Source organism: Phoxinus phoxinus (assembly GCF_949152265.1).
Source record: "Phoxinus phoxinus genome assembly, contig: scaffold_75, whole genome shotgun sequence".
Classification (NCBI taxonomy): domain Eukaryota; kingdom Metazoa; phylum Chordata; class Actinopteri; order Cypriniformes; family Leuciscidae; genus Phoxinus; species Phoxinus phoxinus.
In genome coordinates this window covers 38,787-61,085 of record NW_027639413.1, presented here as the reverse complement: position 1 = coordinate 61,085, position 22,299 = coordinate 38,787, and the positions used below count along the sequence as shown (strand labels likewise).

Sequence of the window (22,299 nt, the reverse complement as noted above, 5' to 3'; positions counted from 1 at the left end):
AACTTCTGCTTCTGGATCTCCTGAATGTGTTTCTCTGTTTCCTCAAACATGTCATTGGTGAAGTGTGTCCCTCCATTCTCTTCCATCATCATCTCCACTTTACTGATCAGATCTCTGAACTGTGGGAAACTGGCAGAGTTATTATCTAAACAGAAGAACCGGTTTCCACAACTCTCTACAAGTTCTTTAAGATCATGATTACCGTTTTGTAGAAACTGCTCAATGGTTTTATTTTCATCCTGTAACTCAGAGGTTCTCAACCTTTTGCAAGCTGGGCCACCCCAAAGCTGGTTCATTGCAGTTGGGGCCCCAGTGCCCCGACCCCATCCCCCCACCTTGCATAGATAGATAGATAGATAGATAGATAGATAGATAGATAGATAGATAGATAGATAGATAGATAGATAGATAGATAGATAGAGAGATAGATAGAGAGATAGATAGATAGATAGATAGATAGATAGATAGATAGATAGATAGATAGATAGATAGATAGATAGATAGATAGATAGATAGATATATAGATAGATAGCCCTATGCTATTATTTTTAGGCCCACATTATTATTATTATTATTATCATCAGTAGCGGTAGGTAGGCCTGTTATCATTACTAGGCTATTGTTATAATTGCCAGTAGCACCAGACTTCTAATGTGAGCTTGCAGGCATTATTATTATTATTATTATTATGAGTAGGCCTATTATCATTACTAGGCTATTGCTATAATTGGGAATTGGCACCAGACCTCTGATATTAATTGCAAAAGAGCGATAATCCTCTTAAAGTACGTCGCAAATTGTTTTCTCATTGCTGACGCTCAGACGCTGATTGAAATAGGGAGGAGAAATCGTGTGACGTGCCTGCATCAGTGATAAAGTCTGCAAGGGTGGGGAACATGTCACAGTTCCCTCGACTGATGCGGCCGTGCCAGAGGTCTAGTTTTTGTGTGAAGGCGTGCACTTTGTCTGCAAGGAGCAAAATATGAGTTTCGCAGCCTTGCAAAGACAGGTTGAGGCCATTCAAACGGTCAAATATATCTACCAAATAGGACAGAGACGCAAGCCACATAGTGTCATCCAGATGCTTCGCCAGATCTGATGTGATTTCTGTCAAAAACCGCTTCACCTCCTCTCGCAGCTCATACAACCGCTGTAACACGCGCCCCCTGGAGAGCCAGCGAACTTCAGTGTGCAGAAGCAGCTGTTCGTGCCCTGACCCCATTTCCTGGCAGAGGACCCCAAACAAGCGAGAGTTTAGCGGCCGTGATTTTATGAGATTTATCATTTTCACGGATTGGTTCAGCATGGAGTCAAAGAGAACCGGCATTTTTTAGCAGCTAGTGCTTCGCGATGGACCATGCAATGTGTCCATTTCACAAGTGGAGCTACTTGCTGAACGCGAGCAGCTAGGCCACGCTCACGCCCCGTCATTGCCTGCGCACCATCCGTGCATAGGCCAACGCATCGGTCCCAAGCCAAACCATTTTCACGGATAAAAATATCAAGGACATTGAAAATGGCTTCTCCTGTAGTGTGCGACTGAAGAGGCCGGCAAAACAGGACATCCTCCTCAATCGCCTTGTCCCGCAGATACCTGACATAGGTGAGGAGCTGAGCCTGCCCAGCAATATCAGTGGATTCGTCCAGCTGCAGCGCATAGTAAGGACTCTTTTTTACGAACTCTATCAGTTGCTCTCTGATATCATTGGACATGTCTACAATTCTCCTAGCGACTGTGTCATTGGACAGTGGTACTGCACCGAGTTTGGCTGCTGCACTATCGCCTATCATTATTCTGCACATGTCTTGCGCTGCCGGCAAAATGAGAGTCTCTGCGATTGTATGCGGTTTACCCAGTTTACCGATTCTTTTGGCCACTACATACGATGCCTCCAAACACTGTTTAGACACCGTGCTGTGCACTGAAATGGTTGCTTGTTGCTGATGGAGGCCATCAAGCTTTCTTTTAAAATATTCAGCCGGTTTATTTTTAATGCCAGCATGCTTTGTTTCGAGGTGCCTTTTTAATTTGCAGGGCTTCATACTGTCGTTTGCCAGCACCTCGGCACACACGACACACTGCGGTCTCAGATCAGCCGTGACTGTAAACCCAAACTGCAGGTATGCTTCATCGTAACGGTTGGCTTGTTGGTCCTCACAAGAAATTTCTCCATTTTTGTTATGTGTTTTCAATACAGTTTAGGCAATATGTAACTGTGTGTGTGGCTATGTTGAGAGACGTATAATCAGTCGGGACTTAGGCACAATCTTTAATTAAACAAACAAAATAATTATTTTGCAGACAATTCAGATTTTATTTTAATACTTAACGATTGCAGTCCTCATCTGTGTGTGTGTGTGTGTGTGTGTGTGTGTGTGTGTGTGTGTGTGTGTGTGTGTGTGTGTGTGTGTGTGTGTGTGTCTTAGTCGCGTGGGTAGTTTTAGCTAAGTGTAGAATGCCTAGCAGTTAAAAAAAATACTAGCTAGGGCTGAGATTTGATCTAATCTTTAACAAAAATGTTTGTGGGTTTAGTCTTTAAAAAGACTGTTGGGGTTTTGTAGTAAAGGCCTACGTAAATCGAGATTGATAACAGACTAGCAAGAGCTGGCACAAGCGAACTTGGCAAGAGACTAGAGTGAATGGAGAGCTATGTCGTGGGTCAATTTAAATGCAGTGATTTATTTTTGTGTGAGTGAGTGAACATTTACATTTACCCCGCTCTGTAAGCCAGGGCGGGAACCATGCGCATGCGCGATTCATTTGCAGCCTGGACGCGGAGGGGTATGTGTCTCCTCTCTGCTCTGACTGCAGGCTGGGACTGCAGCGCGAGGCTACTGAGAGACTGACCGCCTGTGAGTGCTTTTGGACGGGAGAGGGGCTCACGGCAGCACCCGCTGCTCGTTGAGCACAGTAGGCCTAACTGCAAAGTGATTCGTGCTTTCGAGTCTCCAAACACCACAAAAGTCGCTGGATTTGTTGCTTTGACCAAAAAAAATAAAGTCGCCAAGAGGATGATTTGTTTGTGTTATAATCAGTGCTTGAAGTGCGGGGAAAAGGTGGCGGTACTCTCTTTGCATTGGCAAATCATGACATTTTTACAGTGAAAAACAAAACTTGGAGATATTGCTGTTACAACAAATATGTTTTTATTATTGTTATTTATTTATTAACAACATAAATGTTTTTTAAACATGTTTGTGTGTGCGTGGCTGCTTGCGTCTGAGCATTACACAAAAATGAAAGGAAAGCTAACTGTAGCCTATATTCTGACTAGCTTATTCGTTTATATATAAAAATACGACCTCACATTTTATACGTTTGCAGCCTCTGAAACTTCCGTCCGTCATAAAAATGTATTCGGGTGGTTCGATTTTCTGCATTTTTCGCATCCGTAGCAAATATTTTGAAGGGTGTTTTTGACAATTGGAGCCACCAAATGACGAATATGAGAAACGAATACGACAGTTTCGGACTCAGTCAGGGTGCAAGGACCTTAAACTTTTGAGGCTTGCGCAGCTTCTCGAGGAGAAATTAAACAAATGAGCGCCGTTTTCTAAAGTCTATAAGCGCAGCACACACAAATAAACTAAATTGACATACTGCAGATAAAATTCTAAATGTGGTGTTTTTATATTTATAACATTTGAATACAGTTCAGCAACATACATCACACGACCTGACGACCAAGAAAGCTGACAATTGACCATCACTTAATTTACCATCACCTCACGATTGAAAATGTGACACTGATTTCATATGACGTTCAACAAACAAGTAAATAATATTAAGTCACTTAGATTTTAGACGAAATAATGACTGATTTGGTCTATTTTAGCAGCGAAAATAGATCCGATGAATCCAAACAAAGATCACAGCAGCGCATCTCACATCAACACTCAATCGTGTTTTGAATGATTCAGGGTTTTGAACAAATCAGTTGAGTCAAAGATTCAATGACCCAATCATAAATATCTATCTCATTCTTGATAAATCGGCCGTTTGAACGAATCGTTTGAATGAACGACTCAGTGACTCGCTTAATAAAACCGCTTATCACCTGCATTTTCGCTCACTATCGACAAACCAATCAAATTTGTTTAAAACTTTTTTTTTTAAATCAGTCCAAACACATTTAAATTTGTATTCAGGAGTTATGTATATACAAAACTATAACTTTTTATGACAGTAGTTTAGTGCAAATTATTATTATTATTATTTTTTCCGTTTTTTTCCCCTCCCATCTGTAGCCTACTCGCACCCCCCAGGAGAGTGTCAACCTGAGATCTCTTTACCCATCCTCACTATAGTTTCTACCCGACACCGTTTCGTCTGAGAGTCCGAGCCGGAGGAGGATTCAAGCAGGTTTCTGCCGATGATGGTGTTTCCAGAAGCACTTTTCCCAGATCAAGTTTTTCCCAGCAGAACCAGTCTGATCTGGTCTTTCCTCTCAGGAATCTGATGCTCATCTTCTGCTGTTGAACTTTCTCCTGAAACTGCAACACAACAATCACATTAATGTGCAATTTAACTAAATGCAACCTTCTCTAACAGCTCTTCTCTTTTAAGATTATAAAAACAGCTCGATCATGCAGGTTTGCACTGCACAACATCAGGAAGATCAGGCCCTTCCTAACTGAGCATGCAACACAACTTCTCGCCCAGGCCTTGGTTATCTCTAGGCTTGATTACTGCAATGCTCTTCTGGCCGGTCTCCCATCATGTGCAACTAAACCTCTACAAATGATCCAGAATGCTGCAGCCCGTCTTGTCTTCAACGAGCCCAAAAGGGCCCACGTCTCTCCTCTGTTCATCTCTCTGCACTGGCTACCACTCGCTGCTCGCATCAAGTTCAAGGCATTGACGCTTGCTTACAGATCGACCACAGGCTCAGCTCCCTCCTACTTTCACTCGCTCCTACGAGTCTACATCCCTACCAGAAGCCTGCGTTTGGTCAATGAGCGATGGCTCGTGGTACCATCACAGAGAGCCACAAAATCACTCTCCAGAACATTCTCAATCACGGTTCCTTGCTGGTGGAATGATCTCCCTACCCTCGTCCGGAATGCAGAATCCCTGACCACATTCAAAAGACAACTGAAGACTCATCTCTTCCGTGAGCACTTGACATAAAAAATTAAATAAAAAAACATTTTCCTTTAATCCTCCCTTGTTTGGCTTATGCTACTCTGAGTAATGCCTGAACTTTGTATTTTGAGCACTTCTTGCGTTATTTCTGCCTCTTCACGATGACTTGCTTGCTGTAGTCCTCAGTTGTAAGTCGCTTTGGGTAAAAGTGTCTGCTAAATGATTAAATGTAAATGTAAGATCAGTGATATTTACATATCAGGCATAAGTCTCAAACGGGTTATGAAATGCATTTTTTAAGTTCTTTTATATTTCATGAGGTGCACTTACAATAATAATTTGTTACATTTATATAGCGCTTTACTGGGTACTGAAAGCACTTTACATGGAAGAGGGGAATCTCCTCAAACCACCCTCAATGTGCAGCATCCACCTGGATGATGGACAGAAGCCAAGTGGCAAATTTGGCCAGGATGCCGGGATCACACCCCTACCTTTTCGAACAACATCCTGAGATTATTAATGACCCCGGTTTAACGTCTTATTCGAAGGACGGTGCTCTTTTGACAGTGTACTGTCCCCGTCACTACACTGGGGCGTTAGGACCCACACAGACCACAGGTTAAGCGCCCCCTGCTGGCCTCACTAACACCTCTTCCAGCAGCAAACTGGTTTTCCCAGGAGTCTCCCATCCAAGTACTGACCAGCCTCAGCCCTGCTGAGCTTCAGTGGGCAACCAGTCTTGGGCTACAGGGTGATATGGCTCCTGGCACTTATAAAGCTAGTATGATTTTTACATCAAAAATGGTTATAATTTAGAAATAAAAGGCATTTTTCCTACCCTCATTTTAGCCCTATGATTTGAATGCTCAGTTTGAATGGTTAGCCAGTCTAGTGTGAGACTTCAGTGTAAACGCCCACTTCTGTAATTGGCTGTGAGACTTAAGTGTAAACGCTCACTGCTGTGATTGGCTGTGAGACTTAAGTGTAAACGCTCACTGCTGTGATTGGCTGTGAGACTTAAGTGTAAACGCTCACTGCTGTGATTGGCTAACATCTTTGCATATTAAATAATTACTACATGTGGAAGCCTCCCAAAACATTTTAATTTAATTTAATAAAGGGGGGATGAGACACAGTGGTAGAGGGAAAAACAGAGGAATGAATAAAAAGGCTTGATGCAGGTGACATGGAAGACAGGGCGAACACGGTGAAAGGGTTACAGGAGACGAAGCCGGACCGTCACCGGACTGATCACCTTGACAATAGGGTATGGCCCGATGAACCGCGGCGCCAACTTCCTAGATGGCACCATAAGAGGTAGGTCCCTGGTAGAAAGCCACACCCTTTGCCCACAGATGTATTTAGGTGCTTCAGCCCGACGACGGTCCGCCAATCTCTTGGTGCGTTCCCCATTTTGCAGCAGTGCCTCCCTGGCCCGACTCCATGTCTGCCGGCACCGATCAATGAATGCCTGAACCGAGGGAACAGCAGCTTTGGGACCCTGTGAGGGAAATAGAGGAGGTTGATAACCAAGACAGCATAAGAAAGGAAATAAACCAATAGACGACACTGGCAAGGAATTATGGGTGTATTCAGCCCAAGTGAGCTCCTGGCTCCAGGACGAAGGATTGTGGGAAGCAAGACACTGGAGAATCCCCCCAAGATCCTGGTTCGCCCACTCTGTTTGATCATTGTTCTGTGGATGGAATCCCGACAAGAGTATAGCAGTAGCACCAATCTGCCGACAAAACTCCCTCTAAAAGTGAGAGATAATAGTCATAGCCCACGTCCTCGGGAAGACCACGAATCCGGAAGACGTGGTCCACGACCACCTGAGCCGTCTCCCTGGCAGAAGGGAGTTTGGGAAGGGGAATGAAATGGACCGCCTTAGAGAAACGGTCCACCACCATAAGGACCCGAACACGAAGTCCAGTGCAATGTGGGACCAAGGGCGGGAGGGAATAGGGAGAGGTTGGAGCAGACAAACGGGCATAGAGTTACAAGACTTGTTTTAGGCACAAACAGAGCAGGAAACCACAAACTAGGGCTGAACGATATTCTGTTTTAACATCGACATCGCGATGTGCGAGTGAGCGATAATCACATCGCCGGAACATTCGATGTGAAGGGTAGTAGCACAGTAGCACCAGCGGCTTGGGGTGTCTGTATTTCTATACTGAAATAATATCGGCATTATAATTACTGATTTTTCATATTTTGGTGCCCCCTCAGCTCTTGGTGCCCTACGCACAGCGTATGACGCACGTGGTGGGAGCGACAGCGCAGACAGGCGGTATGGTGTAAAGCTGCTGTTTAAATGCGTTCTGCCTTTCTGTTTACAGAATGTTCTAATTTTGTGTTGGCGCACATTTAAGTTGTTTTGCACGCGTGTTTCGGGCGTGCTGTTTCCTTGTGGCTTAAAATAATAAAATACGGTACAAATAATAAACTTTCACAAATCTGAAATTAAAGTCGGATATACCAATCCATTTATTAACATAACAAAAAATGAAACCTTTCTTCAAACATAAACTTAACTCAAGTCAGTCTCCATGATTACACGCCGTGCCTCACGGTCAAAAACCATGCACCTCGCTGTGCGCCACACCTGCACTAATTAACCCCTGTCTTAAGTAGACTTGTGGCAGAACACAGCTCCAACCCATTACAATACAGAATGGCTCCAACACAACCGGCCCCTAATTGTTCATGGCACCACAAGACATAACAATTATAAACATATACATGTATGGAGACATTAATACAACAAAATTGTAATACAACATCTTACCATAAAAACAACAAACAAATAAACAAAAAATAAACCCCTCTTTAGTGTGTTTGTTCACTTTACATTGACTGTTCTACCAATAGGCCTAATTTTGTCACTGGTCTTTCACATACATTTGTTTGTCTGGAAAGGATTTAATAACCCTTCCAATCATCCAAGAATTTCGTGGTGCTGTAGCATCTGCAACCAAAACGATATCTCCTGCTGTAAGATTACGTTTTGTTTTGTTCCACTTTTGTCTTTCCTGTAGAGTAACAAGATACTCTTTTGTCCACCTTTTCCAGAATAAATCTGAAAGATACTGAGCCTGTTTCCACCTTCGTCTTACGTACTGGTCCTTTTGATCAAACAGACCTGGAGGCAAAACTGGTTTCCTTTTCAAAGTAAGAAGATGGTTAGGCGTCAGTGGCTCTAAATCATTAGGATCCTCAGAAACTCTTGTAATCGGTCGGTCATTCAAGATAGCTTCGGCTTCGCATAAGACTGTGACTAAGGTTTCATCAGTTAAAGCCTGTAGATGTAAAACAGATACTAAGACCTTCCTGACCAGTCTGATCATGCTTTCCCAAGCACCGCCATGATGTGAAGCTGTAGGTGGATTGAACGTCCACTTGATGTTGTCATGTATTAAAGCTTTCTCAATTGATTCGTTGTTTAACTCTGCAATTGCTCTTTTTAGCTCCTTCTCTGCTCCTGTGAAATTTGTGCCATTGTCTGAGCGAAAGTGTGCTACGGGTCCTCTTCGGCATATGAATCGACGAATAGCACTGATACAAGAGTCTGTGTCTAATGAGTGTGCCACTTCTAAATGAATTGCTCTGCTGGCCATGCATGTAAAGATAACCCCATAACGTTTCACATAGGAACGTCCTTGTTTTACCTCAATGGGCCCAAAATAGTCCACTCCTACGTTAGTAAATGGAGGTAAGTCTGGAGTAATCCTTTCTTTGGGGAGATCAGCCATTTTTTGATCACAAATTTTTCCTTTGTGACGTTTGCAAAAAGCACAATTTGACAAGATTTTCCTTGCTGCTGCATTGGCATGAGTTATCCAGAACTTTTCTCTGGCTTTGGAGAGGATGTAATTTCTCCCACCATGCCTCGTCTGTTCATGAACATTTTTAAGAATTAACATGGAGATATACTGATCTTTACACAGGATGACTGGGTGTTTGCTCTCTTCGGGCATTGCAGTCCTGGACAATCTTCCACCTACTCTTAACAGTCCACCCTCTAGAACAGGATTCAGCTTGTAGATAGGGCTACACCTTTTTACAGGTTTTTTTGTCATTAGTGCACAAATCTCTTTGTCAAATCTTTCTCTCTGACAGAACTGAAGGATAGCGTTTTCTGCTGCTAATAGATCCTCAGTTGATACACGGTCTCGTTCCAACGACTTTCTGGCTTCCAACATTTTCTTGTCAACACAAACATCAGCCATTTCACCCTTCACAAGTTGCTTCCTTCTTTGACTCAACTCCAATAGAATCTTCCTGACCTTGAGTAACCATGCCACTGCAACCTTCAACCTTTTCCAGTCAGAAAAATATGTGATAAGTTGATTGGTTGCATTATTCTCTTGTATAGTTATTGTGTTTGTAGAGATCTCCAGTTTGACCTCTGGATCATCCTCTTCCATTGTGGACTCTACTTCATACTGTAACCACGTTTCACTTGCTTTCCACAGAAATTCTGGACCTGACAGCCACGTTTTGCTGTTCAGAAGCTTATGGACTGTCAGTCCTCTAGATGCGTCATCTGCAGGATTTTGTTTTGTGTGAACATACCGCCACTGTACTGGGTCTGAAGCTTCCCTAATGATGGCTATTCTGTTGGCCACAAATGTTCGAAATCTTTTGTTTTCGTTGCTGATGTACTTCAACACTGTACTACTATCAGTCCAGAAACAGGATCCTGGCAAAGAAAGCTGTAACTCTGATTTTACCATCTTGTCCACCCGAACAGCCAAAACAGCAGCAGTGAGTTCCAAACGAGGGATGGTTACGGGTTTAAGAGGTGCTACTCTGGCTTTTCCAAGAAGAAAGGAAACATGTACATGACCTACTTTGTTCTGTAGCCTCAGGTATGTTACCGCCCCATATCCTCTTTCGCTGGCATCAGCAAAGTGGTGCAACTGGGCATGGACTGGTGTTCCAAAGTCGTGTGGTTTCAAGCACCTACTCACTCTGAACTCTGAGATATCTTTTAGGTCAATCAACCAATTTATCCATTGTTGCTTTAAGGCTTGTGGAATTTCTTCATCCCAGCCATAGTTCCTTCTGCACAACTCTTGTAAAATGTGCTTGGCTGGAAGAAGGACTGGCGCAAGGTACCCTAAGGGATCGTACACTGAACTAATGACTGATAGAATCCCTCGTCTTGTTTGCATACGTTCTTTGCAGTTCATACGAAAGTTAAATTTGTCATTTTCCATACACCAATGTAGCCCCAGTGCCCTTTCCACCCGGAGTTGGTCTATGTCTAAATTGAGTTCACTCACACTTTTAGAGTGTTCTTTCTCAGGAATTGTTTGAAGGACTTTGCGGCTGTTACTGATCCATTGTGTAAGATGAAAGCCTCCTTTCTGGCAAAGGTCAGCCAGGTCATGGACAAGGTGTACCGCTTTCTGCACAGATGGTGAGCTTTTCAGACAGTCGTCCACGTAGAAATTTCTATGTACCGTGTCAACCACTTCGTCCGAAAACCTGTTTCGATTGTCGTCTGCAGTCTTCCTTAAAGCATAACATGCACAACTAGGCGATGACACTGCCCCAAAGAGATGTACAGTCATTCTGTACTCTTCAACTTGCTTACACAGATCTCCATTAGGCCACCACAGGAACCTTAGAAAGTCTTTGTCCTCCTCAGCCACTTTGACTTGATAGAACATAGACTTCACATCAGACATAAAAGCAACTGGTTCTTGTCTGAATCGTAGAAACACTCCTATTAATGAACTTGTGAGGTTCGGACCCTGCAGAAGCTGTTCATTCAAAGAAGTTCCTTTAAACTTAGCTCCACAGTCGAAGACAACTCGCAACTTGCCTTTGCGTGGGTGATACACTCCATGATGAGGAATATAGAACAGGTTATCTTCTCCAGAACGCAATTCATCCTGTGGTACTATTTCTGCATAGCCACTGCTGATGACATTCTCAAGAAAGCTTGCGTATTCTTGGTGGAACTTCACATTTCTTTCCATTTTTCTTCTTAGTCCAATGAGGCGCTGTTGAGCAATACAACGATTGTTTGGCAGTGTTACCTCCTGGGCTTTAAATGGCAGCTTTAAACTGTAATGTCCGTCCTTTAATTTTACAGATTGATCCATTATTTCAATGAATCTTGCCTCCTGCCTTGACATTTCTTCTTTGTCGTCAGCGACTTTTTCATTGAAGTCACTTTGGTACTGCTTCTCCAATAGCAGCTGAAGTGATTCCACAGATAATCTGTTTACAGCAACACTATGACAGCCATTGTCATTTATGTTGTCTTTGCAATCCTTTCCTAATCCATTGACCACCCACCCTAATAGGGTTTTAACAGCAAAAGGACCCTCACCTTGGCTATTCACAATTTCCCATGGTTCTAGCAACATTGAAGCATTAGTACCTATTAATAACTCCACGTTAGCATCAATTTCAGGGATTTCAATGTGCTCAAGGTAAGGCCACTGTGTAAGGTCCTCTTGTTTTACAATATTTGCTGTATTTACTGGCATCGTTTTCTGTGTGTAAACATTTGGAAGTCTGTAGTACCTTGTTCCATTAAGGCTAGCTATTTCAAGTCCATTTACAATGTATGTTGACACTGATGTCTTTGGGCTCATTGTTAGCAAACATATTTTTGACTTTGTCCCAGTGAGATTAAGCCTACGCATAAGAGCTTCAGAACAGAAGGTGGATGTTGAGCCATTATCAAGAAAGGCATATGTCTGAATCACCTTGTTGCCTTTTTGTGCTTTTACCTGAACTGGCAAGATGGAGAGCATTCCATTGCTACCGGCCCCGGTCTGGCTCCCAAATGTCTGAGCTGACATAAGCGTATGGTTTACAGCTGGTTTAGGTTCATTGGGGTAGATGCCGCTGCTGTTCACTGATTTGTCCACTTGTTTGACGTGAATGTGTAAAGCTGTTGGATGGCTCTGTTTGCATTTTTTACAGATTTTACGCTTATCGCAATTTTTGCTCAAATGCCCAGTGTTGAGACACCCAAAGCACACTCCTTTTTCCTTTAAGAAGTTTATCTTTTCACGATGTTTGTTCTTGGCAAATAGTTGACATTCATCCAGACTGTGATCTTGTAAACAGAATAAACAATTGATGCTGATGTTGCTGTCCCTCTGCTTACCTTCTTGTGTGTCCTTGTGTTGTACTTTGCTAACAGCGCAGACGTTTGTAGCAAAGTTGTCTCGCTTCAACTTAGACTTTGCTGTATACACATCCCTTTTAACCTGCTTTTCTCTTTCAGTAGTTTGAATGTCACCAAAAATAGGATCAGACAAGATTTTGACTTGATATTCCACAAAGTCAACGACATCATTAAAGTTAGGTCTGCGGTTGTGTCTCTCCCGAATATCACATGCAGAACTTCTAAATTTTTCCCTCAATTTAAAAGGAAGTTTCGAAACAATAATTTTGAGGTTGGCAGACATGTCCAGCTCTTTCATATCCTCTAAATCCGACATTGCATTACTGCATCCACGTAAAAATAATGCATAGTCCTGTAGTAACGAAACACTTTCAGCCCTCACCACAGGCCAGTTGAGAACCTTTTCCATATATGCTGTTGTGATCTTTGTTTCATTACCGAAGTGTTCCTGTAGGAGAGCTTTAGCTGTTTCAAAGCCTCTCTCCGCACTCATATGTAAACAGCTTTGTACAAGGTCGTGTGGGCGCCCTCTGGTGTACCTTTCCAAAAAATACATGCAATCACCTTTAGATGCAGCTTTCTCCTCCACACAGTGCCTAAAAGCTTGCATGAACATTTTGAACTTCAATGGGTCACCTTCAAAAACAGGCATTTGTCTTGGTGGCAGTTGGCTTGCTTTGTGTTGTTGTATGAGCAGTTCGGATATTTCATTTTGCCTTTGCAGAATCTGACGTGTAGAATTGTCATCAACTGCATGTGCAACATTTCTAGTGGATCTGGCTACTGCAATGGGTAAGCCCTTATTTCTCATCAATCTGGTAGATTTTTCAAACTTTGTATCAGGAACGTCAGGTCTTTCTTTTGATTTTTGCTTCTCAACATAAGATCCCATTTTATCCTGATCTGAAAATGCTTCCAGTACTGCCAACTCTGCATCTGAGGCTTCAATCTCAGCATCCATTTCCACCTGTTCCATTCTTTTGCGTATTGATTCCGCCTCCTTTTCCAATTCATGTTTCTTTTTTAGCGCTGATGCGCGTGCCAGGAGTGCAGCTTTTTTGGCTTCTGCTTGCGCATGTGCAACTTCAAATGCAGCTTTGCTTGATCGACTTGATCTTTCACTGGTGCTGCTTTTAGCGCCTGCTCCAACATTTGATACACTGTCCGTTGGCTTTATATCATCCTCAAGGTGAACATCTTCAATAGTACCATTTGTACTCTTAAAATGATTTTCCACACACTGGCAAAATTCGTTCACACTTAAAAGCTTTGCTTTGAACCAGGTTTCATGCTTTTCCTTTTCATCCACGGGTAGCAACTCAAGCAGATTGTTATGTGCAACCTTTGCGTCGTTAATCAGAGCTTGATATTTGCTGAAGCTACTTTTTATTTCAACTTCATACCCAGACTCGCATAATAAACCTTGAACAGTTTGTTTGATGTTGGCAGCTTTACTTAATTTTGATTTTCTTAGTGTCTCTAAGTCACTTATTTTAGAAAGCAGTGCTTTTGTTGTAAGTTTTATAGACCTTTTTTTCACAGAGGCTTCTTCTTCATTAACATTTTGAGAATCAGCTGACACCACCTGAGTTACCTCAATACCTTGATGACTTTCATCCATTTTAACTTTTTTTTTTTTCAACAGACTACCCCCAAGAAAACCACATTTCATTTAAATATCATAAAACGAGAAATCAGAAATAAAGCATAAACACATACACTTTCTTATGGTAACCCTTTGACCCAAATGTCTCTTATTTCAAGTCCTCGTTTACTTTAAACCAAATGTCAATGTATTGTATTCTCTTGTTGTCACTCTTGCTGTTTACACTTTGATAACTGCAGCTCTTAAAACTCGTACATCTTCTTATGTGTGTGCGTGTGTGTGTTAACTGCCGCTACCTCGTTTTACTCGTTTCAGGTCCAAAAGAACTTTCCTCCTGGTGACGTGCATCGAAGTGTCCAATCCTCACTGTCCAATGGGAGGGCGCTCATCAACCTCAGTCGTCTTTGGCGTCCGTCCTCACCGAGTCCGAACCGTTTCACTATCCACTGAAGCCCAAAGCGTTTTACTCCGACGCCTGCCGCTACCGATCACCACCGCTGTCCGTCACCGATCTCCGCTCGTCCGTCACCGATCTCCGCTCGTCCGTCACCGCTTCCTGGCCGCCTCGCTGTCCAATGCGCCAGCGTTTCCATTCAGCCGATGACCGTCGAACACAAGGTGCACAGACAGCACAAGGACCGTGTCGTTTAAACTTGATCAGTCTTTTCCTCATACAGAGGAGGTTTTTGACTCTTTGTTGGCGCACATTTAAGTTGTTTTGCACGCGTGTTTCGGGCGTGCTGTTTCCTTGTGGCTTAAAATAATAAAATACGGTACAAATAATAAACTTTCACAAATCTGAAATTAAAGTCGGATATACCAATCCATTTATTAACATAACAAAAAATGAAACCTTTCTTCAAACATAAACTTAACTCAAGTCAGTCTCCATGATTACACGCCGTGCCTCACGGTCAAAAACCATGCACCTCGCTGTGCGCCACACCTGCACTAATTAACCCCTGTCTTAAGTAGACTTGTGGCAGAACACAGCTCCAACCCATTACAATACAGAATGGCTCCAACATTTTGGAATAAAATATTAAGTGACCTTTTTGTCACTTGTAATGAAGCTTGCTTATTAGTGAAATTATTAATATCATGGAATGGTAATTATTGACTTTAGCCTGGAGTTATGGCTCTCAATATCGCAATATATATCTATGGGGAAAAAAATATCGCAATGTAATTTTTTCCAATATCGTGAAGCCCTACCACAAACCAATGGACGTCTCCTCCCATGGACGTCTCCTCCCAAAAACGCTGGCGAAGAGCAGCCAGCGTTCTTCTCACTGGGTGACAGACTAACCTGGACGAGTGGCACCATTCCAGAACCTCTGGCCGAACCGACTCCGGAACAAACAGTTTGCCCACCGGGCACCCCCTTGGCGCCTCTGTTCCTGACTGGGCCTCAATGCCCCAGGTGACGGATCCCACCACACAACCAGAGGGGAGGATAGTATCTGGCGGCCCCACGTTCTCCGAGGCAGAGATTTGATGTGAATGCGCGTCAGGCTTACCATTTTGGCAGCCCGTTCGGTACGACCAAAAAAAAAGTTGTCTGGAGTTCAGCAGTTTGGCCGGCCATTTGAATGTAGTCCAGGTTCCGGTGATCAGTCCAGACCAGGAACGGCTCCACTGAACCCTCCAACCAGTGGCGCCACTCCCACAGTACCAAGCTCACGGACAGCAACTCATGGTTACCGATGTCATTGTTCCGCTTTGTGGGTGACAAGCGGTGAGAAAAGTATACACAAGGGTGTAACTTATTATCTTGAGGGGACCGTTGGGAGAGAACTGCTCCAACACCTACTTCTGACACATCGACCTCCACAAGAAACTGTCGAGAAGGATCTGGAGTAATTAGAATAGGTGCCGAAGGAAAAAGGCTCTTAAGTTAATTATAAGTTAATTTTGCTGCCGGAGACCAGCAAAAAGGCTTTCTTGTGGAGGTCAATGCAGTCAGAGAGGCCTCCACCTGACCAAAATTGCGAATAAGAAATTGGCAAAACCGATAAAACATTGCAATGTCTTTCAGCTATCAGGTGTAGGCCAATCGGAAACAGCCCTCACCTTCGCAGGGTCAATGTGGATTCCCTCCACTGAGATGATGTGACCCAAGATGGAACTGGTTATGAAACAAACACTTCTCCGCCTTAGCATAAAGTTGGTTCTCTAACAGCCGCTGCAGTACCCGCCTGACGTGCTGAATGTGTACCTGGAGAGAACAAGAAAATATCAGAATATCATGCAGATACACAAAGACAAATTGGTTGATCATCTCTCTCAGCACGTCATTGATCAGAGCCTGGAAGACGGCTGGGGCATTAGTAAGGCCGAAGGTAAGGACCCTATATTCAAAATGCCCTGTGGAGTGTTAAATGCCATCTTCCATTCGTACCCCTTCCTGATCCGAACCAAATGGTAGGTGTTGTGAAGGTCCAACTTCGTAAAGTACTTTTCTCCCTGCAGAACCTCGAAGGTTGAAGATATCTAAGGTATAGGATACCTGTTTTTGATAGTTATGTCATTCAACCCGGAATTCTATGCAAGGACACAAAGAACCATCCTTTTTTACAAAGAAGAACCCTGCCCCTGCCGGCGAGGAAGAAGGACAAATAAGGTCGGCTGCCAGAGACTCTGAAAGGTAACTCTCTATGGGCGCCCATTCAGGAGCGGACAGGGAGAACAACCTTCCTTTGGCAGGAGAAGTGCCAGGGAGGAGATTGATGGCACAATCATAAGGACGGTGCGGAGGAAGGGATACGGCCCGAGAAGACCTACCGCAAATCATGATAGACCTCAGGAACCCGAGATAGATACACAGGCTCCTCCTGCAACACAGCGGGAGAAAAGACAGGAGACAAGGCAGACACAAGACAATGGGCATAACAAGAACTCCATGATAAAAAAAATAGTTTTCTGACCAATTAATATGCGGGTTGTGAGTAGTAAGCCAAGGGTCAAGGGTTTCCTGAGACGACAGGAGCAAGAGGTGAATGACAAATAAGAAAAAACAATTCTTCCCTGTGATTAACCGAAGTGACAATAACTAAAGGAATAGTGGTATGAGAAGTAGTGGAGAGTTCTCTGCCATCAAGAGCGTGAGCCGTGAGAGAGGGAACAAGAGCTTGAAAAGGAAAACCTCTCTTAGAAGCCCAGGAGAAGTCCATAAAATGTCCCTCAGCCCCTGAGTCTAAAAAAGCGGAGAGATGAAAATTGGTACCATGGACCATTACAGAGATAGGGAGCATGGATCGGGAACCTGCAGATGGGGTGGTAGAGGTGGAGCTTGCCAGTACCCCCTTAGCTATTGGCAAGCATTGGCTTTTGCTGGACAGGTGGTCGCAAAGTGCCCAGGCTTCCCACAGTACAGGCACAGCCCTTTGGCGAAGCGCTGTTGCGTCTCCGTGGCAGATAGGCGATACCTGCCTAGCTGCATAGGTTGAGGAGAGGGTAGATGAGCCAGAGCCTCATGGGCCACCCCGACAGGAACAGCATCCTGGAATGATGTAGGCTTTGAAGAAATGATAGAGGTCCCGCTGATTGTCCAAACGAATCGCCAATTCCACAAGCTTGTCAAAACCCTCAGGAAGCTCACTTGCATAAACTTCGTCCCATATATCCTCTACCAGTCACTCCGCAAACCTGGCTTCATTGTTCCACCCACTTGATGCAGCCAGAGTACGGAACTCTACAGCAAAATCCACCACTGAATGTCTTCCCTGCTGCAGCCAAGAGCCGAGATGCTTCTTTTCCAAGGGCTCACAGATCAAACACCTTCAACATTTCCACCCTGAACAGTGAAAACTCCTTGCAGAAATCGGCTTCCTCAGACCACACAGCCGTGGCCCATTCCCGAGCCCGTCTGGTAAGGAGGGAGATAACAAAAGCCACCTTAGAAGAATCCAAGGCATAAGTGATGGGTTGTAAGGAAAAAAACACCTCACACTGGATGATGAAGGGTTGGCACATAGTGGGCTTACCGGAATGCCAAGGTGTCAACGGCATGATGTGCGGCTGTGAGCTCCTCCTGGTGACGTCCAAGCATAGCTCCTTGTGGCATAGATGACTAATCTGCTGAGTCCATCCTGGCCAGAGTGTGATAAAATGGCTGGACAAAAAAAAAAACAGAGAACCCAAGAGCAGATCAGTTCCAACCGTGTTTATTGGACAAAAATCAAAGTAAAAGGAAACAATATTTAATCAGGCAGCCGAGTCACATAGGGGTAAGAGATGACTCCGTAGTCCAAGGACAGACAAGGGTCAGCAACGGGTAGGCAGTCCAACAAGGCAACAATGCAAGAGGGCAAGACAGGAGAGTGGTCAAGAGGCAGGCAGGGTCAGAACCAGCAAACACAGTCCACGGAACAGTGGTCTGTTCTTCGTACGTTGCTAACTCAGTTAACTGGAATTGATTGTTGGCGATTTGGCATGATCTTGGATTGTTTGGTTCTTCGACGCTCATCCTGGAATTGCTGCCATAGCAACAGTTCCGTAAGCTTAAACCTGCTCAGGAGCCGCTTATTTCATGTAAACAAGATTAGATTGCGGCTTTATATGATACAGGAAGTCCTTTAGTGCAGCGCGTTAGTGTACTTTTTGAGATATCGTTTTTCTCGTGACTCGTGAGAGTGTCATTTACATCATTCATTTGTTGGAACCACACATTTAATATTCGACTTGTCGGAGTCTGGCTTTAACAACAGCACAAACTGTGTGCATTGCCCTGAGATTTTTTGCAAGTCCCTTCACTTAAGTGAAGTCCCAAAATTATATGGGATTATACTGCAAAATAATGCAATATATTACATAATCCATTTCCATAAATGGGAAACTAGTGCTTATATTTTTCGATATACTGCAATATATATGCATTGACCATGTATGGCTATATATTAATACACATAAAATATTTAAATGAAGACAAAAATAGCATTACATGTAATATTCAAAACGTGTTATCCTTTATTGTGTACATATATTGCACATAAATGTTCCCAGATAAATGTGAATGTATGTTGTTCACACAATGAGTTAGGCTACGGATTTCTAGTTCCCAGTATGCTTTGCTTCTGACTGTTAAAGGAGAGCAAGTGTTACAATTAAGAGTTATTTAATGTGTTTTGCTCAATATAAATATATGGGGAGATCTTTTAGATTTTAATGTTCTATTATTTTTAGAAATTAAAAAGTTTTCTGGTATGTGTGAGTTTTTGGGGTCTCACCCCAAAAGCTTTTGGGGGTTTTCAGATCAAAATACTACTTTTTCTGTTGAAAAACTATCAACATATGCCTCTTGCAACAAATAAAAAGGAAAAGTACACTGCCCAACTCTGTATCACTTCTTTGTGCAGACTCTTCTGTAGATGTGGACTCCTGCAACTCACATTGCAGTCAGAAATAATAGGCACAGTATAAATGGGTATAAATTATATGAAGTTACTTATGCACATACAGGTACTTCCTCCAAAGGACAGTGATCTGAGAGGTAAAAAGTTAGAGAAAGTCCACTTACTGCACGTTTCAGCCACCACTTTCTTAAGAACAGATTAAAGTGTTGGTGTATTATGTAAAACTGCACAAAAGAATGTCCTTAATGAACTACACAGGGAAAAAATGTGATCAATAACTTATGGCAAAATATTTTTTTCATTCACATAAGTTTATCAGTTTTCACTTTCACAAGTAAAAGCAATTCATCACTACTCAAGATTTAACAGTTTAAACGACTGTACCAGCCATTTGGATTATACTACTTAATTTACCTACTTAATTTAATTATTTGATAGTTTAGTAAGGACATTTAAATCTGTTGCTGCTACTGGTCCCTGGCTGTGGGTCTAAGGAAGAACTAAACCCAGGATGCCCTTCACAATGGGTCGGTTCACATTCAACCCAAGGTTTGCAGGACCACCACCGTTTTTTTTTTTTTTTTTTTTTGCTCAGCCTTTTTCTTGGTTGCTGTTATTAACAGACAAACACATAATTCAACAGTGCTTTTTTTTTAAAGAGACTTGGAACAGTATGTACCTAGAAAAGATTACTATTTTGTAGAATATTCTTGTACTTCACTTTTACTTGTTCCCATGTTCTATTGGACGGTGGCTCTGACATTAAAATTTAACAAAGTAATTATGAAATTATTAAAATACAAATATATTCTGTAATAAGTGTAGCTCTTTCTCTGCTGCGGAGAAAAACTGGCCGCGCTCTTTTGCCACGGTAAGCAGCCAATAGCAGCGTTGCTGATCAATGTTTCTACTATCGATACATATCCCCTTTTAAACCAGCCCATGAACGCGCAATTATCTCAGATAACTCAACCCAGCTATACTAATCTTAACCGACAGGTGTGTTCGAAGAACCCAATTAGCCAGATCATGATTAGGCAGATGATATCATCTTGGATGTCTCATTTGATCTCGGATGTTTTAAGCAACGTACGAAGAACGGACCCCTGGACAGAGAATAATCCAGGTACATGCAAAGGTCCAATAACAGAGGCAAATCCAAAATGGTTGGGGGAAACTAAGCTGCAGGGCTGGACAGGGCTAGGAGAAACAAAACAGGATCAAATACCTTGACAAGGCAAAATATAACAATATTTGAATGGCTGGAGAATGACAGAAAAACAGTCAAAACACTCTGGCAGAGAAGATGGAAAAGAAGGGATCTAAATAGTGTGAGAAATCAAACAAGAGGGAAATCAGGTGAGAGAGGTGTGCAAGAGCACTAATTACAATGAGTAATTTGAGTAACCAGTAGACAAAACCACAAAACAACAAATAACGCTCTGTTTACTAACGTAACCTCGGTTCCCTGAGATAATGGGAACGAGCATTGCATCGATTTTGGCGCATATCAGTATTCTCTGAATACATAAGCCTGATTGGTTCACTTTTCAGCCCGCCAAAATGAGCAATGCCAACTGCCTATTTAAGTCAGGCAAAAAGACCATTTCTGAATAGCAATAGCGTTGACTTGCACAGTAGCACGGCAGGATACGCAATGCTCGTTCCCGTTATCTCAGGGAAGTGGGCTATAAACACAAAACTGACTTCATGTTAAGAAGTGTTATGTTCCTGCAGTCTGCCATGTTTGGCAAATAAAGAAAATGCTAATATAAAAATATTTCTGGTTAAGGTTTGTATTTGTAATGTATGGAACATTAATGTCCTTTGTCAGTCACATGCCTGTTGAAGTGATGAACTGCACTACTCGTGGTTGTTTTCAGAGATGTAACAGATGTTGTATATTGTTGTATATTAAACTTTCAGCCTCTGCAGCACCAGTACTGTGTGTAACCAGTTCACATACAGCCCTGTGGCCCAACTCATCATGCATTATTGTAATAATTCACATCAACAGAACAACTTACAATTCATTCCTATGTCCTTGCTGTTGCACCTCCTCATCTCTTCCATGATATATTTCCCACCGTTCTCCGTCATCATTCCTTCGATCTTCTGCAGTAGTTCTCGTTTCTGACTCTCTGATTTACTCTTGTTATTGAAACAGTGAAAGTTTCCTCCACATTCAGTCACCAGTCGCTGGAGATCCTCATGATCTTGTAGATATTCATCAATGGTCTGATCCAGATCCTCCAGCTCATCTCCACGTGTGAACAGAATCATGATGTGCTTCTGAACTTCAGGACCTAATAAACACTTGATATAATCCAGGATCTCCTCCTCATTTCCCACAGGTTCCTCTAGAGGAACGGTGAGCAGAACTGCACTGAGTCCTGATGAACATCGAGAGACCAGCTGATCCTTCATCTTCTCCAGCTTCTCTTTATTCACATCTGGATCCAGTAGATCTGGACAATCAATCACACACACCTGCTTCTCTCCGGTCTGAGTTACTTCCTCACACACTTCAGCTTCATGTTTCTTAACTTTAAACCTCTTTTCTCCCAGTATAGTGTTTCCAGATGAGCTTTTCCCAGAACCCTTCCTGCCCATCAGAAGAATCCGGATCACTGGATCATCTGGACCAGCGGACATCTCTGAAAGAGACAGAAAATATGGAGTCTGACTGTACACATAATGTCAAGTGTATTGTCAATGTATTATTTGTATGGCCCCAAATGACTGAAATTGCTGTGGATTGTTGTTGTTGTTGTTGTTGTTGTTGTTGTTGTTGTTGTTGTTGTTGCTTTGCAGTGAAGACCCACCAATAATCATAATTTATCTGTGTAATTAATGTTACTGTTAGTGAAAGTATAGCTGTGAATATACACAACAACAAAAATATTAAATGAACTCTCTTGCCAGGATCTTTCTAGTAATCCTGAAGACATTGATTGGCTGCTTCAGGTGTGCTTCATAGGGTCCCAGATAGCAAGCATCCATCAAAACAACGTTAAATCAATGTTAATGTGTCAATGTTAACTGCATTGGATCAACATCACTTTTGCACTTGCGATTAATATTGAACATT

General features: G+C 42.8%; 1 protein-coding gene across 1 annotated transcript; it reads right to left on the bottom strand.

The window, feature by feature from the left end:
* Nucleotides 1-4,370: 4,370 nt before the first annotated feature.
* Nucleotides 4,371-21,890, bottom strand: LOC306994248 (GTPase IMAP family member 4-like). The gene is made up of 2 exons (XM_079639856.1): nucleotides 21,236-21,890; nucleotides 4,371-4,494 (listed from the first exon to the last, which is right to left on the bottom strand). The coding sequence occupies exons 1-2, from the start codon at nucleotides 21,861-21,863 to the stop codon at nucleotides 4,406-4,408; spliced, it is 717 nt and encodes a 238-aa protein (XP_079495982.1). The 5' UTR covers nucleotides 21,864-21,890; the 3' UTR covers nucleotides 4,371-4,405.
* Nucleotides 21,891-22,299: the final 409 nt, after the last annotated feature.